The sequence below is a fragment of the Ovis aries genome, chromosome 6 (assembly GCF_016772045.2).
Source record: "Ovis aries strain OAR_USU_Benz2616 breed Rambouillet chromosome 6, ARS-UI_Ramb_v3.0, whole genome shotgun sequence".
Taxonomy (NCBI): Eukaryota; Metazoa; Chordata; class Mammalia; order Artiodactyla; family Bovidae; genus Ovis; species Ovis aries.
This window is the reverse complement of record NC_056059.1, coordinates 22,574,231-22,591,038: the sequence shown is the minus strand read 5'-3', so window position 1 is coordinate 22,591,038 and position 16,808 is coordinate 22,574,231. Positions and strand designations below refer to the sequence as shown.

The 16,808-nt window shown below is 39.3% G+C and overlaps 1 protein-coding gene across 6 annotated transcripts in view; it reads left to right on the top strand.

Moving 5' to 3' along the window:
- Positions 1–16,808, top strand: part of NFKB1 (nuclear factor kappa B subunit 1) — a 125,030-nt gene that overhangs the window by 72,225 nt on the left and 35,997 nt on the right. For 3 of the 6 annotated variants that reach the window (XM_012179609.5, XM_027970852.3, XM_060416845.1), the window contains 3 exons: positions 1,184–1,332; positions 13,711–13,874; positions 15,866–16,024. In XM_012179609.5, the coding sequence (XP_012034999.2) occupies positions 1,184–1,332; positions 13,711–13,874; positions 15,866–16,024 (472 nt within the window). The remainder of the gene's footprint in view (positions 1–1,183; positions 1,333–13,710; positions 13,875–15,865; positions 16,025–16,808) is intronic. The other 3 variants (XM_042251201.2, XM_042251200.2, XM_042251202.2) reach the window with 1 other exon arrangement.

The following is a 16,808-nucleotide window of genomic DNA, read 5'->3' as shown; positions in this document are numbered from 1 at the left end:
CCATGGCCACATGAGATTTGTGTCTCCTTAGCTTTTCATCTGAGCTAAGGGCTGCTTGTGCAGATTAAAATATTTCCAATAATTGCATAGTTGGGAGATCCTCACTTTCAGTCATATGCTTCCTTAAGAAGAGATAATATGAGTTAAAGAGATGGAGTGACCAGCTCTTCTCAATGTTAGACTGAAAGTCTTACACCCCAGGAAATGTTCTTGGTCCCAGGCAAACCAGGATGGCTGATCACCCTTTGAGGAAACAACGCATTTCCAAGTTTAGGTGAATTTATCCCAGGATTCTGACTTATAATATTCAAGAATGTAAAAATAAGGTCATTGATGTTTTCTGTTAGTATGATTTTAGTGTTGTGGTTGTCTCAAGGAAAGAATATGTGATCTACTGTAGGAGGCTGGAGGACCAGCTAGAGGAGAAATGGTGCCCAAGCTCTTGTTACTTAAAATGTCATCATCTCCATAGGATGTCCTTTCTGTTACTGTTGTCATCATTTTAAAGGTACAATAAAAATACAAATTACTTTAAATGGAGAAATCTGATTTTATAAAACAAGAGCTTAAACCGGTGTCAGATCTAAGGATTTGTACTTAGGGAGCACACTTTTTTTAAATTGAAGAGACAGATCACTGCAGGCCATGGGCTTGGGTGTCTATGGCCAACCCTTGTGGCCTGGTCCCTGGGTAAGACTCTCTCCTGCCTCATCTCATGGCAGATTAGGAAGGACTCTTTCCATGCAACTCTTTCCTTCTCTTGATTTCCATCCGTCAGTCACTCCCAGTACCGTTTTCATTGATCTTGTACTCAGCATTTATGACCTAAAATGCAGTGTGGGTGCAGATGAAAACGTGTTCTTGGTTAATGGGAAGAGGGTGCTTAATGGCTACACAGCATCCTCTGAGATGTGCTCTTCCTTTCAACTTTAACAAGATGTATGTATTTTAAATGGTCTGCTTCTTGAAGAGTATCTTTCACATCCAAAACAAATACCACTCGTGTTTTATTTCCATCCCATCATTTGTTCATCACATATGTTTTCACAACCAAGCTGTGGCTGTATACGTACAGATAGGCTAATTTGATATCATACTTTTTCTACTTCCTAGCTTGTCTTAGCGTTTTCCCATGTTGTGATATAGTCAGATATGCTAACTTTGAAATGTGCTTCTTATATAGATCTGCAACTATGTGGGACCTGCAAAAGTTATTGTTCAGTTGGTCACAAATGGAAAAAACATCCACCTGCACGCACACAGCCTGGTGGGAAAACATTGTGAGGATGGCGTCTGCACTGTGACAGCCGGGCCCAAGGACATGGTGGTCGGGTAAGTGAGGGTGTGTGTTGTTGTAGAAGGGAGGAGCAGATCGAACATGGCACCTGCGGACTTGGACCGGACAGGCCTTTTTCGTTAGGGGTCTTTTCAAGACCCTCAGAGAGTCTTAGAATATGAAAATCTGAGCTGTCACTTGCACTCCAGGAGTAAGCTACCCACTTGTCTGAGACTTTCCTGAGACATTTCACTTTATACCTGTTGTCCTGGCCTAATTATTTATAGCACCCTTTTTCATTCTCAAAAGTACCCCAGATTGGATGATGAATTATACAGTCAGTTGACCTATGAGGCATTTGTGCCACTTTTAGCAGTGTTTTCCTTCTAGAAATAAAGATATGGACAAATTAGAAGAAAACTAGCTATAGCAGAAATCAGTACTTTATGGATGATTTCATACCCTTGATGATTCATTTAATGAACTATTAACTATAGATTTGCATTGTGAACATTTTGTGCATACAGTGGGTTTTATTTCAGTTCTGTGCTGCTATAAAAAGTATTCCCAGAAATGATATGACACATAAGAACTTAATTTCCAAAATATACGAACAACTCATTCAACTCAACGTCAGAAAAAGCAAACAACCTGGTTGAAAAGATGGGCAGAAGACCTGATAGTTCTCCAAAGAAGACATGCAGATGGCCAACAAGCATCTGAAAAGATGCATGATCTGGCTAATTATCAGGGAAATGCAAAGCAGAACCACAGTGAAGTACTACTTGTACCTACAGAATGGCTATCATCAAAAAGAATACAAAAAACAAATGCTGGTGAGGATGTGGGAAAAAGGGTGAGAATGTAAGTTGGTACAGTCACCATGGGAAACAATATGGAAGTTTATCAAAAAACTAAAACTAGAACTGCCATATGACCCAGCAATTCCACTCCTGGGTTATGTAAAAACAAAAACACTAATTCAAAAAGAAACATGTATCCCAGGGTCCATGGCAGCATTATTTATAATTGCTAAGATATGGAAACAACATAACTATCCATCAGCAGATGAGTGGACTATGAAGATGTGCTGTGTACACACACACGCACACACAATGGAATGCTACCCAGCCATAGAAAAGGATGAACTTTTACCATTTGCATCAACATGGATAGACCTGGAAGGTATTATGCTAAGTGAAGTAAGTCAGACAAAGAAAGTCAAATACTGTGTGATATCACTCATATGCGGAATCTAAAAAATAAAATAAACTAGTAAGTACGACGGAGAAGGCAATGACATGCCACTCCAGTACTCTTGCCTGGAGAACCCCATGGACAGAGGAGCCTGGTGGGCTGCAGTCCATGGGGTCGCGAAGAGTCAGACACGACTGAGCGACTTCACTTTCACTTTTCACTTTCATGCATTGGAGAAGGAAATGGCAACCCACTCCAGAGTTCTTGCCTGGGGAATCCCAGGGACGAGGGAGCCTGGTGGGCTGCTGTCTATGGTGTTGCACAGAGTTGGACACGACTGAAGCGACTTAGCAGCAGCAGCAGCAATAAGTACAATGACAGAAAAACAGACTCACAGTTATAAGAGAACAAATAAGTGATTATCAGTGGGGAGAAGGAAGAAGACAAGAGGGAGGGACAGGATAGGGGTAGGTATAAAATAAGCTACAAGGATATATTGTAAAACATGGGGAACATAACCAGTATTTTATAATAACTGTAAGTGAGGGCTTCCCTTAAGGCTCAGATGGTAAAAAGTCCACCTGCAGTGTGGGAGACCTGGGTTCAGTCCCTGGGTTGGGAAGATCCCTTGGAGGAGGGCATGGCAATCCACTCCAGTATTCTTGCCTGGAGAATCCCACGGACAGAGGAGCCTGGTGGGCTACAGTCCATGGGGTCACAGAGAGTCAGACATAAGTGAGCAACTAACACACAACACACACACAACCTTAAAAAAATTTAATCACTATATTGTAGACCTATAACACATAATATTGCAACCATACTTCAATTTTTTGGAAAAGTGTGCACAACCAAGAATTACAAGTTTGCTTTGGCTTTCAGTAGACTTGAAATGTAAATACAAAGTGACATATCCACTTAAGATTGGTCAGACAGATAAAACAAGCCATTTTTTTCTTTTTTAAAACAGTCTTCTGGTGGGATCTTTCCAGACCATATATTGAACCTGTGTCTCCTGCATTGGCACGGAGATTTTTTATATTGAGCCACTTAGCGAAGCCCTGAAACAAGCCATTTTTAATGAATGAAGTATTACAGAAATAAATTCAATTTCAAAAGAAATTTTTAATTCAATTTGTGTAATTTCCAGGAATATCTTTCAGGGCTTCCTGATACTGGTTTAAATAGTTTATGTTAAAATCCCATTTAATCTTGACTATTCACTCAAAAGAAAAGAATTGTTTAAATGAACTGTAATTAAGCTCATGGTAACATTTCAGGCTTTGAATTCCGATCAGGTTTCAAGTTGGTTGGTATTGGGGAGGTTGAGCTTTCATGTTCCTGGGTATTTCTTTGTTTGACTGTTAAAATTTTCAAGTGTGAAAAACCTAGAGAGAGAGCTTTCTTTTAAGTCACTAAAATCTGATTCTTTTGATGTCAGGGAAAAAAAAGACTCTAGATTGGAGGAAGGAGCCTAAATTGATTTGAAAAATTCAACTGTGCTTTAAATGAACTTGTTTCAACATCCTCTTAAAAGACTGGTCTGTTTCCTGTAGTGTGTCACAGTTGGTTCATGGTCTGTTTTGGAATACCCTTACAGTTCCTGACTGACCTCTGGAGAGCTTTGAAACGCAGGGTAAATGTCAGAGTTTCAGACAAATCGGTCACTTAGTATCTCTGCAAATTTACTCCGATAGGCTATTGTCAGTTTGAAGTGTTTATTCTCTTTGGTCCTGTTTAATCTGTGTGATAATCATATGCTTCAGAGGAAATTATAGATGAAGTTCCCTACTAATAATGTTTGTTATTATAAATATTCCAGTATGTTGTCTGTAATTTGGTGTTTCTGTGGTTTGCCTTAGTAGTCTTTGAGGATTTTAGAAGAAACTAATACTTATTTAATTTGGGTCCTACAGCAGCAGTTAAAGTAAATTCTCTGTCTCCAAGCAAAGTGAGGAAATGCGTTACTTACTCTCTTTTAGTGCTGGCATAGCGGGTTTGATAGTTGGAAGAATTCATTCAACAAACAGTTTGAGCATCTGAACTTATAAATATGGTCATAGAGATGTCTGGTCATAGCTCTGTAGGATTTTTTTTAATACTGTGCAGTTTTACTAAAAATGAAATCAAGAGCAAATTCCCATTGGCTATCTGTTTTACATGTGGTATTATGTTTCCATGTTACTCTTTCCATACAGCTCACCCTCTGCCTCCTCCTCGCCCCCTGTGTCCGTAAGTCTGTTCTCTATGTCTGTTTCTCCATTGCTACCCTAAAAGTAAATCCATCAGTATCATCTTTCTAGATTACATATATATGCATTAGTATACAGTATTTATCTTTCTCTTTCTGACTCAGACAGGGGCTCTGTAACCATCTGGAGGGGTGGGGCAGGGAGGGAGATGGGAGGGAGGTTCAAAAGGGAGGGGACATATGTATACCTATGGCTGATACTTGTTGATGTTTGACAGAAACAACAAAATTCTGTAAAGCAATTATCCTTCAATTAAAAAATAAGTAAATTTAAAAAAATGTAATCAAGAGGATGCTATGAGAGTTACGTTAGATTAGGGTGGTGGTGGTGGTATTCAGTCACTCAGTTGTGTCCGATCCTTTGTGACCCCATGGAGTGCAACATGCCAGGCCTCCCTGTCCATCATCAACTCCTGGAGTTTACTCAGACTCATGTCCATTGAGTCGGTAATGCTATCCAACCATCTCACCCTCTGTTATCCCCTTCTCCTGCCTTCAGTCTTTCCCAGCATCAAGGTCTTTTTTAATGAGTCAGCTCTTCACACCAGGTGGCCAAAGTACTGGAGCTTCAGCTTCAGCATCAGTCCTTCCAATGACTGTTCAAAGTTGATTTCCTTTGGGATTGACTGATTTGATCTCCTTGCAGTCCAACAGACTCTCAAGAGTCTTTCTCCAGCACCATAATTCAAAACCATCAATTCTTTGGCTCTCAGCCTTCTTTATGGTCCAACTCTTACATCCATACATGACTACTGGAAAAACCATAGCTTTGACTATATAGACCTTTGTAGGCAAGGTAATATCTCTGCTTTTCAATACACTGTCTGGGTTTGTCATAGCTTTTCTTCCAAGGAGCAAGCGTCTTTTGAGTTCATGGCCGCAGTTGCCATCTGCAATGACTTTAGAGCCCAAGAAAATAAAGTCTGTCACTGTTTTCATTGTTTCCCCATCTATTTGTCATGAGGTGATGGGACCAGATGCCATGATGTTAGTTTTTTGAATGTTGAGTTTTAAGCCAGCTTTTTCAGTCTCCTCTTTCACCTTCATCAAGAGGCTCTTTAATTTCCTCTTCGCTTTCTGCCTTAAGGGTGGTGTCTTCTGCATATCTGAGGTTATTAACGTTTCTTCTGGCAATCTTGATTCCAGCTTGTGCTTCATCCAGCCCAGCATTTCAAATGATGTACTCCACATATAAGTTAAACAGGGTGACAATATACAGCCTTGACGTACTCCTTTCCCAATTTTGAAAACTCCTTTTCCAATTTTGAAACAGTCCATTGTTCTATGTTCCATGTAGATTCGGTAGCCTTTCCTGTTCAGCGTGCTGTGAAACCTTGGTACTCCTTTCATAATTTGACTTTTAACAGAGCAACTTTTGCTTAGAGTGTTTCCCAAAATACAGTGTTTCCTTCATGATTCATTTGTCTCACTTATTTTTTGTTAAGTTTCTAATATGAGAACCTGTCACATTTTAGTAGAAAGAGTCTCTAGTGGTCTGGAAACCAGAGTTCTGTTTGCAGTTCTGTCACTTTCCACTGCAGGACTAGGGGTAATATGTATGACCTCTTGGGGACATTAATTTCTTCTCTTATGCAGTCTGAGAGTTAGGCCACAGAATCTATCTCCAGGCGCTTAACATCCAAGGTCTATACTGAACTAACATTAGGTAGTCTTATGAAATAACATGAGCCGACTTGCACATGAGTATTTAAAGGATGTCATCGATTATTCTTATTTAGTTCTAACTTGTAGGTAAGAATAGCACATAGAGAAATTTAGGAAGATAGCCAGAGTTACTCCTCAGACTTGTCAATACTAGAAATGAAAACCCTGATAAGCTGTTTCCAGTGGAACAGTTTAGGTTAAAAGGATAGATTCATAAGCAGGACATCAATCCAACATAATCAAAAATGACATATGGAAAATGACCCTGGGAGGATAAATAACCTTTATTACCAAAACCAAATTATCAAAGCCAAAAGAATGACCTTTCCTTGGAGTGTTTCTCTTAACTCTCAGCCTGAGTTCTCAATAAAATTTAATTTCTGTGTTCAAAGGTATTTTGTTACCTATATTAAAATATTCATGTTTTAGATAACTAAGTCATATTATATGTTTGATTGCTTTAATGCGGAGGGGTGAGTAACTTTTTAAACTAACTTTGATTTTGACTTTTTGTCAATATTTCCTACTCCTTTAGTCAGCCCTTAGTGCTTATCCTCATAAAAATAATCTTAGTTTGGTGTTTTATTTTCAATCTTAAATATCAGCAGTTCATTTCAACAACATTTTCGTTCTCTGAAATATGCATTCAATGGAAACTGTTACTTGACTTTGCTTTAAGCCACCTTCCTCACCAATAATCACCACACCCTCTGCTTGCTTCCTGGCAGCCCTGATTTAGAGAGATGTGAAGTTTTTTTCTTTTTTTTTTAAACTAATATTTCCAGCATATACCAATGGCAAGCTCTCAAAGTAGATATATAGATATAAAACGCAGAAGAGAAATGAGGCGAAGTAAGGCAGACCACATTAAACTGCTGTTTTTGTAGATCCAGAAACAGTTGACTTGGCTGGTTCATATGGTTCAACCTTAATACACAGAAACGGAGCTATTTGGAGAAAATGGACAAGATCTAGACTGAGATTGGTAGTATCCAGTTTCCAAGCTTGGGTGTGTATTGTGAGTTGAGTTGGGCTGCTTTTAAGTCTCTGGCCTGCTGTGACATTATTTTAGAGGAAGAAAGGCCAGATGGAGGAGCTACTTTAGAATCCCAGTGCAAGGACTTGGGGATTTGATCCTAGCGAGAGGGCAGAGGCAGTTCCCAGATGATTATATTGATAGAAATGTCTGGCATAGTGCAGATTTCAAACTTGCCTGCTAAATAAAGTCACCTTTGATCACTTTTTACTGATGCCAAGCCCTGTGTTCAGAGATTCTGATCTCATTGCCTGGTCATCGTGCAGAGCAGTGGTTCACAAACTTTAGGGGCCATCAGAATCACCTGGAAGATTTCTTGAAACATAGATGGCTGAGGCTCACCCCTCAGAGTTTCTGGTTCAGTAGGCTTGGGATAAGGCCCAAGAATAAGCATTTTAATAAATTCTCAGGTAATGCTGCTGGTCTAGAGAGTACACTTTGAAAGCCATTTATGTATGGCATTTTGACTAAGAGGCAGGATTGTAGTTCTAGTCCAATTAGCAGTGATAACCTTTCTTCATTAAATTTTTGAAATTAAATATTGTAACATTCACTTTTTAAAGTGTACAGTTCTAATTTTGATAAATACTAGTGTAATCACAGTCAAGGTAGAGAATAGTTTCATCACCTCCTGAAAATCACTGTGTGACCTTTTAGAGTCAAATACTTCTCCAGCTCTAGGCCCTGGCAACCTCTGGTCTGTTTTCTACCCCTGTAATTTTGCCTTTTCCATGATGACATACAAATGCAATAATACAGTGTGTAGCCCTTTTGAATCTGGCCTATTTCACATAGCATAATGTATTTCAGATTCCTCTAGGTTGCTGTGTACATCAGTAGTTTATTCTTTTTAATTATTAGGTAGCATTACATTGTTGTGTTGTATTGGTATATCAGTTTGTTTATCTACCTGTTGAAGAATATTTGGTTTGTTTCTAGTTTTTCAGAACAAAGCCACTTTTTTGTGTGAACAGAAGTTGTAATTTTTCTTGGCTTGGGCAAATACTGAGGAATGGAATTGTAGGGACTTGTGCTAAGAGTTCACTTATCTTGATAAGAAACTCCCAAATTGCTTTCCAAAGTGACTGTACCATTTTGCGTTCTCATTTGTTAACATTTATGATCCTCTCAGTTTTTTCTCGGAGAAGGCAATGGCACCCCACTCTAGTACCCTTGCCTGGAAAATCCCGTGGACGGACGAGCCTGGTAGGCTGCAGTCCATGGGGTCGCTAAGAGTCGGGCACAACTGAGCGACTTCACTTTCACTTTTCACTTTCATGCATTGGAGAAGGAAATGGCAACCCACTCCAGTATTCTTGCCTGGAGAATCCCAGGGACAGAGGAGCCTAGCAGGCTGCCGTCTATGGGGTCGCACAGAGTTGGACACCACTGAAGCAACTTAGCAGTAGCAGTAGCAGCAGTAGCAGTTTTTTCTGTTTAATGAGCTAATAGTAATAGTATCTGATCTCATTTTTATTTTGCATTTTATTATAGAAATTTCCAAACATATACAAAAGTAGAAAGATTAGCATGATGAGCCTTCATTGTACCCATCACTCACCTTCAACAGTTAATTATTACATGGCCAGTCTTGATTTAAATACATTCTTACCTAGGTAGCTTGGTTATTGATGTCTGATTGGGTTCCACTGTGGTAAGAAAGTATTTGGTATGAGTTGACTCCTTTTAAATGTGTTGAAGCTTGTTTTTTGGATGGAATATGGTCTGTCTTGGTATATGTGTTCCTTGTGCACTTAAAAAGAGTGTTTAGCGTGATCACTTTGAATGCATGTTCTGTAAATATCAATTGGGTTGTTTGTTCAAGGCTTTTGTCTCTTTACTAATTTTCTCTCTACTGTTCTATCAATTATTAAGAGTATTGGAATCTCTGACTATATTCATAGATGCATCTGTTTCTCTTTTCAGTTCTATAAGATTGTGCTTCTTATGTTGTGAAGCTCTTATTCGATGTATTAATGTTTAGGATTCTTATGTCCTCTTAAGAATCAGTCCCATTATCATTATCCTTTTTTATTCCTGGTAATATTCTTTGCTCTGAAATCTACCTTGACTGAGACTAACATAGTTACTTCAGCTTTCTTTTGAATAATGTTAGCTTGAAACATTTTTCCTATCTGCTCAGTTCAGTGTTTTTGTGTCTTTATATTAAAAATAAATTTGCACTACATATAGTTGGGTCTTTTTATTCAGTCTGACACTCTGTGTCTTTTAGTGGGTGTTAAGTGATTTTTATTTAATATGATTACTGATATGGCTGTGTTTAAATCTACCATCTTGCTGTTTGTTTTCTGCTTATCACATCTTTTCTTTGTTCCTTTTTTCCTCTTTTTCTGTCTCTTAGATTACTTGATTATTTGTTATTTCATTTATCTCCTTTTAGGTTTATACCTATTTGCATTTGTTAGCAATCTTTTTATGTTTATACTATACATCTTTAACTTACTGTAGTCTACCTTCAAAAAGCACTATACCTCTTTACTTACAGCATGTTAACAGTATAACAGTATAACAGTATAACATTTTTCCTCTTTTGGCCTTCTTGCTATTATGTCATATATTTTATATCTGTATATGTTATTAATATAAATCCCACCATATATTGTTTTTTTATTTTTGCTTTAAGTTATCAATTACCTTTTAAAGAAACTTTTAAATAAGGAAAAAAATATTTTATACTTAACCATGTATTGACTTTTTTTCCATTTTTTTTTTTAACTACTGGTGTGCCGCGAAATTCTTTCAATTTGTACATCTTAAAGTCTTTATTTTGCCTTTGTTTTTCAAAGATATTTTTGAGGAGTGTAGAATTATAGGGTTTTCTTGCATGTCCTTAAAATACACTGCTCCACTGTTTTCTGGCTTTCCTTGTTTCCGAAAAGTCTCCTGTCATTCTTCCATCTTTATTCCTCCGTACATCATGTGTCAGGGTTTTTCTCTATCAGCTAGTTTTCAGCAATTTGATTATGTTAAACTTTAGTGTCATATTCTTCGTGTTTCTTGTTCTTTGTGATTTATTGAGATTCTTGAATCTCTGGGTTTCAATTTTTACTGAATTTTAAAACTTTTCAGCCATTATTTTTTAAATACTTTTCCCATACACTCCTGTTTTTTTCTCCTCTTCTAGAACATCAATCTCATGTATTTGGCCATTTAAAATTGTGCCGCAGCTCATGAATGATCTGTTCTTTTTCAGTTTTTTTCTGTTTCATTTCAGATAGTTCTATTACTGTGTCCTCAAGGTCACTAAACATTTTGTCTATGGTGTCTAAATTGTTCAGACAATGTCATCTAGTGTATTTTTCTTCCCAAACATTGTAATTTTCATCTCTACAGGCTTTTGGGGGAATCTTGCAAATATTTTTGAGCATTGGGATAAAGTTAAATTTGAGACTAATTTGGCCCTTTCTAGACTTACTTTTAAGCCTTTTTTAGGGAGACCAGAGCAGACTTTAATCTAGGGTTAACTTGAAACCATTACTAAGGCAATGTCTTTCTAACTGTCCACTCTAATCCTTCATGCTTCACGAGATTTCTTGGACCGTTCTAGCCCTGTGTGTGCCCCAGGAGGAGCCGCATCTGTGCTTTGATGGTTCCTTTCCCAGCTTTGGGTCATGTCCTTGCACTCATGCTCTAGGTGTCTCTCTGTGTGGAATTCTTTCCTCACTGGTGTCTGCCCGTGAATTCTATCCTCGTTGGTTTCCTGCCTCCTCAACTCAGGGAGATCAGCAGGCTTAAATAGAAAGCTGCCCCTCCCTATGCTGCAGCCTGGAAGCTCGCTCTAGGTATTAGTGCAGCATAATTTGCAGACTCACCTTGTTTGTCTTCCTTTCCTCTAGGTTCACTGTCCTAAGCCATCTATTGTCCAGGATATGAAAACTATTTTTTGTTGTTTAGAGTGAGAAGCTTAAATGGTCTTTGGTGCTCTACTGTAACCTAAAGCAGAAGACTGACTTCTGTATTATTTCATTTGTTACCAGAGTAAATCCATTTTTCATGTAATAATCCTGGAGAAGGAAATGGCAACCCACTCCAGTATTCTTGCCTAGAAGATTCCATGGACAGAGGAGCCTGGCTGGCTACAGTCTGTGGGGTCGCAAATAGTCGGACACGACTGAGTGACTAACACTTCATGTAGTAACAATGATGTCTTTTCCACGGGGATTAAATTAGATAATATACATGAAAAGCCCTTTATAGACGGTGAAGTGTAAAGTGGTACACCATCTTTGTCAGTGCTGTTACCTTGGCATTAGCCTTGTTTTGCTGTCGTTACAGATGTCCTGAATAGTAGTAAGGACTAACAGGCCAGAATATGGAGGCGCTCTTTCTGAGAATCTGACTGCTCCTCCTCACTTACCAGTTTGTCATAGTGCATGTTTTTCTGTGCTGGATTAATTCCTGCACTTACTCATCCAACAGACATTTATTAAATGCCCAGTGTCAAGCACTGTTCTTGGCACCAGATACCTCTGCTCTCCAGGAGGGTATATTTTGTATTTTCTTTTCTCTGTGTGTCTCCGCTGTCCTACATTTTTTCATCACTGTGTGGACCCCTGTCTCGTTTCGTATCTGAGCCTCTGTCTGAGTGTTCATCTCGTTCTGCCTTTACATCGTGTATTTTCTTTGTCTAGTTTATCTGGCTTCCAACATTATCTTATTCTTTATTTCATTTGATCCAGTTGTCATAATATTTCTATCTTTCCTTTACTAATATTTTTTTTCCCTTCCAAGTAAAAGCCAGAGAAAAAGAAGGGCCCTTACAGAAGCTTACAAGACTTTAAAAGATCTGTGCCCCGCTTATTTCTTTGAACTTCTCACATATAGCTGTATGTGCTCATGACTGCTTGCCTGTCTTAACTCCAGCCACAGTGGCCTCCTTGCCATTGTTGTCTCGTCGGCCAGCCATGGTCCTACTTCAGGGTCTTTGCACTTACTGTTCCTTCCATCTTAGACATGCTTTTTCTACATATCCATGTCCCAACCCACATTTCCTTGAAGTCTTGGCTCAGTTGACATCTTTTCAGTGAGGCCCTTTCTGGCCTCTCCCTATTTAAAAAAATATTTTTTTAATTTTTAGAAATATTCTTTTTATTTTTAGAAATATCCCTTTTATTTTTAGAAATATCAGTTTTGCTGTGTCCAGTCTTAGTTGCAGCATGTGAACTCTTAGTTAGGCATATGGGATCTAGTTCCCTGACTAGGGATAGAACCTGAGCCCCTGCATTGGGAACTCAAAGAGTCCTAGCCACCAGACCACCAGGGATGTCCTGTCTCCAAAATTTTAAGTGTTATGCCTTCTACTTCTATCCTTCCTGTTTCCCATTCCTTCTTCATGTTTCTTGGTAACACTTTTTACCTTTTAAATTATAAAACTTACTTGTTTGTTTTCTCTCTGTTGTTGCCCTGTTTTCTCTCTGTTGTTACAGCAACATATGAACTCTATGAAGTTAGGGATTCCTTGACTGTTGCCAGAAGCACCCAGGACACTGCCTGGCACTAGGGAGCAAAATAAATATTTGTTGAATGAGTCTCCTTGGTACAGTTTTTTTTTTTTTTTTTTACTTGTTATATTAGATTTATTGAACACACTTCTTTGTTTCATGTACTTTATTTTAAAAAGTGAATTACTTGCTGGAGCACTTCATATGTTTTCTTAAAAATCCCTTGGATTGCTTTAATGAGCGTATTTTGTTCTATAGATATGTAACCTTTGTCATATAAAAGCTTCTCTACCCTTGATTACAGGTGAACCTCAAGACTGAATGCATGTGGAGAGTAGACATTCTAGTGATCATAAATAATTCCAGCCTTAGAGATGGCCCAGAAGGAGATGGGGTTCTAGGTAGACTTTAAATCCCGTCAAGGCCCTAGGATGATCCACAAGGGAAAAATAATCTTCCAAATATAGTATTTCACATATTATTTTTTTAAAGTTTGTAAAGTTAGTATATCTGGAATTAAAATTTCCTTTTATACAACTCTCCTAGAAAATACTTTAAAATGAGTCTAGGTGAAACTTTCTTATTAAGGTATGTATACCCCATAATTTGCAAGTCTAATAAGCTTTGAAAACCAGAAGATTTTTCTGAGTTTACCACAGCCTGATTTGGTGGCAAAACCCAGCCTGACCTGACGTGCAGCTGGTGATAGTATGACTGAGGGTCTGTGCCTGTTTTCTCAATCCGCTTTGTTAAAGCAAAACAGGACTCTAGTCTCTGTCTGCCTAACTTTTGGATGTTGTTGCCGTTACTGTTTTTCCTCCAGCTTTGCAAACCTGGGTATACTTCATGTGACAAAGAAAAAAGTATTTGAAACACTGGAAGCACGAATGACAGACGCCTGTGTAAGGGGCTATAATCCCGGGCTTTTGGTGCATCCTGATCTTGCCTATTTGCAGGCAGAAGGTGGAGGAGACCGGCAGCTCACAGGTGAGTGTCCCTCCCAGCCTTGGTCCTTTGAGAGCTCTGGTTCTCCCCCTGGGTGTAGACCTGGAGCTCATCTCACCCTCAGTCTGTGCCCCAGGCTGCTCACACCCCGTCACCACTCAGAAACCTCTGATGGCATCTTGCTGCTTCTAGAATAACCTCTGTACTGCCATAGCCGAGCATACCAAGCCTGACTCCAGCCCCCTTTCCAGCTCTATCTCAGGTTCCACCTGGTACCCACCTCCTCCCATCACCCCCTCAAACACTGATGCACTCCTGCCTCTGCCTAAACTGCCACCTTTCCCTCTATAGCCTGTCAAAACCAGTTCAGAATTCAAGATTCAAAGAACGCCTCCTTTGTTTATAACTCCTCCAGCTCACCTGATCATGAGGAATCTTCCTTTCTTTGTGCTCTCAGGCACATTATAAGCTATCTTCTATCATAAAGAAATGCTGTGATTTTATACTTTCCTGCTGTTGCTTGTGTTTTTTCTTTCAACCCCAATCTTTGTCCCTCGACACGTGCCATTTTGCTTCTCTGTGTTGTCCTTCCATCGAGCCATCCTGCCACCAGTTCATACTCAGGTGCTCCAAAAGCAGGCATCCTCCTCCCATCAACATGTTCTGTCTTCTGATACTCATCCTTGAAACCTTCACGCCATCTTTGAGGCCCCCTCCTCACCTCTGCTGCCTCTTCATCCAGTGTGTGATCCGGCTCCTCTGTGCTCTGTGGGGTTCCATTCCTCATGGCAATTTTTTGTTGCCCTCTCTGTCCCTTGCTACTTCTAATCTGGTTTATGTCCTCTGACCAGACGGATCTTACTACAGCCTGCACATCACCACTATTCAGGGTCTCCCTGCTGCCTACAAAATCCAAATTCCGGACCCTGGCATTTTAGGCATCCTGAGAGCTGGCCCCAGTCTGCATTTCCAACTGTCTCCCACAACACTCCTTCTTGTCAAATTGAACCACTCCATACAAGCACCATGATTTCTCTCTTCCTCTCCTTGGCACATTCTTTCTCTTCCTGGGATGTCTTTATTCATTCTGTTCCTGAGTTCAAGTTCTGCCATCCTTTCAAGATTCAGGGCAATGACTCTTCTGCTCCAAAGCCTCTGGATTCTCCCCTCCTTTGAGGTTTTGTATCACTTAAACTGTAGCTCTTTTGTAGTAAGTACTCTTCACTTGAATTATCACCTCTTATGATATTATAAGTTATGTACAGTCATGTCCATCAACAAGAAAGCTCCATCAGGGGGAAGGAGCCAAACGCAGTTGAGTTACTCGGCTCCTTAACTGCACGTTTTGAGTCCTACTTGCTACTGTGGTGGGCACCATGGGATGAATACAGCTTTGGGGATATTTAATTTCCTTTGTAAATGTTTGTTTTATTTTTTAATTGGTGGAAAATTTCTTTACAGTTTTGTGTTGGTTTCTGCCGTACACCAGTGCAAATCAGTCATGATTATATACATAATCCCCTCCCTCCTGAGCCTGTCTCCCCTCCCTGGACCCTCACCCCTCTAGATTGTCACAGAGCACCAGGCTGGGCTCCCTGTGTTCTTTAGCAACTTCCCACTATCTGTTTTACCCATGATAGTGTATATATATTTATCAGTGCTGAAATATTTAATTTCACGTTCCTCAACACAACTGAGGCATAGTCAGCTTACTCCTCTCTATTTCCATCACACCCTTTGTGTCTTGGGAGAGGTCAGGGGATAATAGGAAAGGAATGAGGTCATTTGTCACATACAGGACAGTTTTCACTGTGATCCAGAGACAATGCAAGCCTTCTTCTGATGCCTTTATGTTTGGATGACATAGATAATTCTTAAAATTTTATTAGCAATATGAAGAATTTCAAAAGAGACAAATGACTTTTACTTTAAGTTGACATTCTTAATTGGGGCTTTATAAAAGCACTCAATCTAAAATGTTCATACTTAACGCCTTTCCCTGGACATGAACAGCCTGTCTTGTCTGGTCCTAGATCGGGAAAAAGAAATCATCCGCCAGGCAGCTCTTCAGCAGACGAAGGAGATGGACCTCAGCGTGGTACGGCTCATGTTTACAGCTTTCCTTCCAGACAGCACCGGCAGCTTCACGAGGCGTCTGGAACCCGTGGTGTCGGACGCCATCTATGACAGCAGTGAGTACTCGACTCCTGACCTGAGGCAGCTTGCTGCAAAGTCAGGAACAGACTTCCATCCCCTTCCTGGCAGTTACTGCCTAGCTCTGATTCCTGGGCAAGTAACTTAATCCCTTGGAGCCTCACATTTATCATCTGCAAGATAAGAATACAGAAATCTAGCTTTAAAAGTTGATGTCGAGATTAAAAGTGAAATATGGTGAGGTGCTCAAAAATCTCCTTCCTTGTGTTTGTTATAGTCTTTTACATGCAATGCCAAATTTCTTATTATTTATGAACTCTTTATAATGAGGATATATTGCTAGTACTCTTAGATGGGAAAAATAGTTGGGGCTCTGAAGAGAAGTTAATAAAAGATAACTCTTATACTTACCCATTTTCATTCTTACTTGTTACAGCTTTATCCATTTAGGAACTTCAAGTTAACTAAATGAGCAGTACAGATATTTTGATGTTTTGTGGCTTCAAAATTCTATTTCCATCTGTAGTTCCTGGAGTTTTTGAAGAGTTTTACAGTGGTCTTTGGCATTTGCCATGCAGATTTCTTATTTGGTATGCATGGGATTTATTAAACAGATAAATATTTCCAAACTGTCTGTAAGGGCAGTATTTAGGCTCATTAAAAGGTCATAGAGTTTAGTCTAAGAGAAAACTCCATGCCCCAAGTACAGCAACTAACTGATTTCTCTAATTTAAACAGGTTTAAAGGGAAGTGAAAGCTTTATAAAATATTGTAGGCTCCTATACCAAAGATCACTTTAAAATGCAGCTGTTAGAGTGAGAA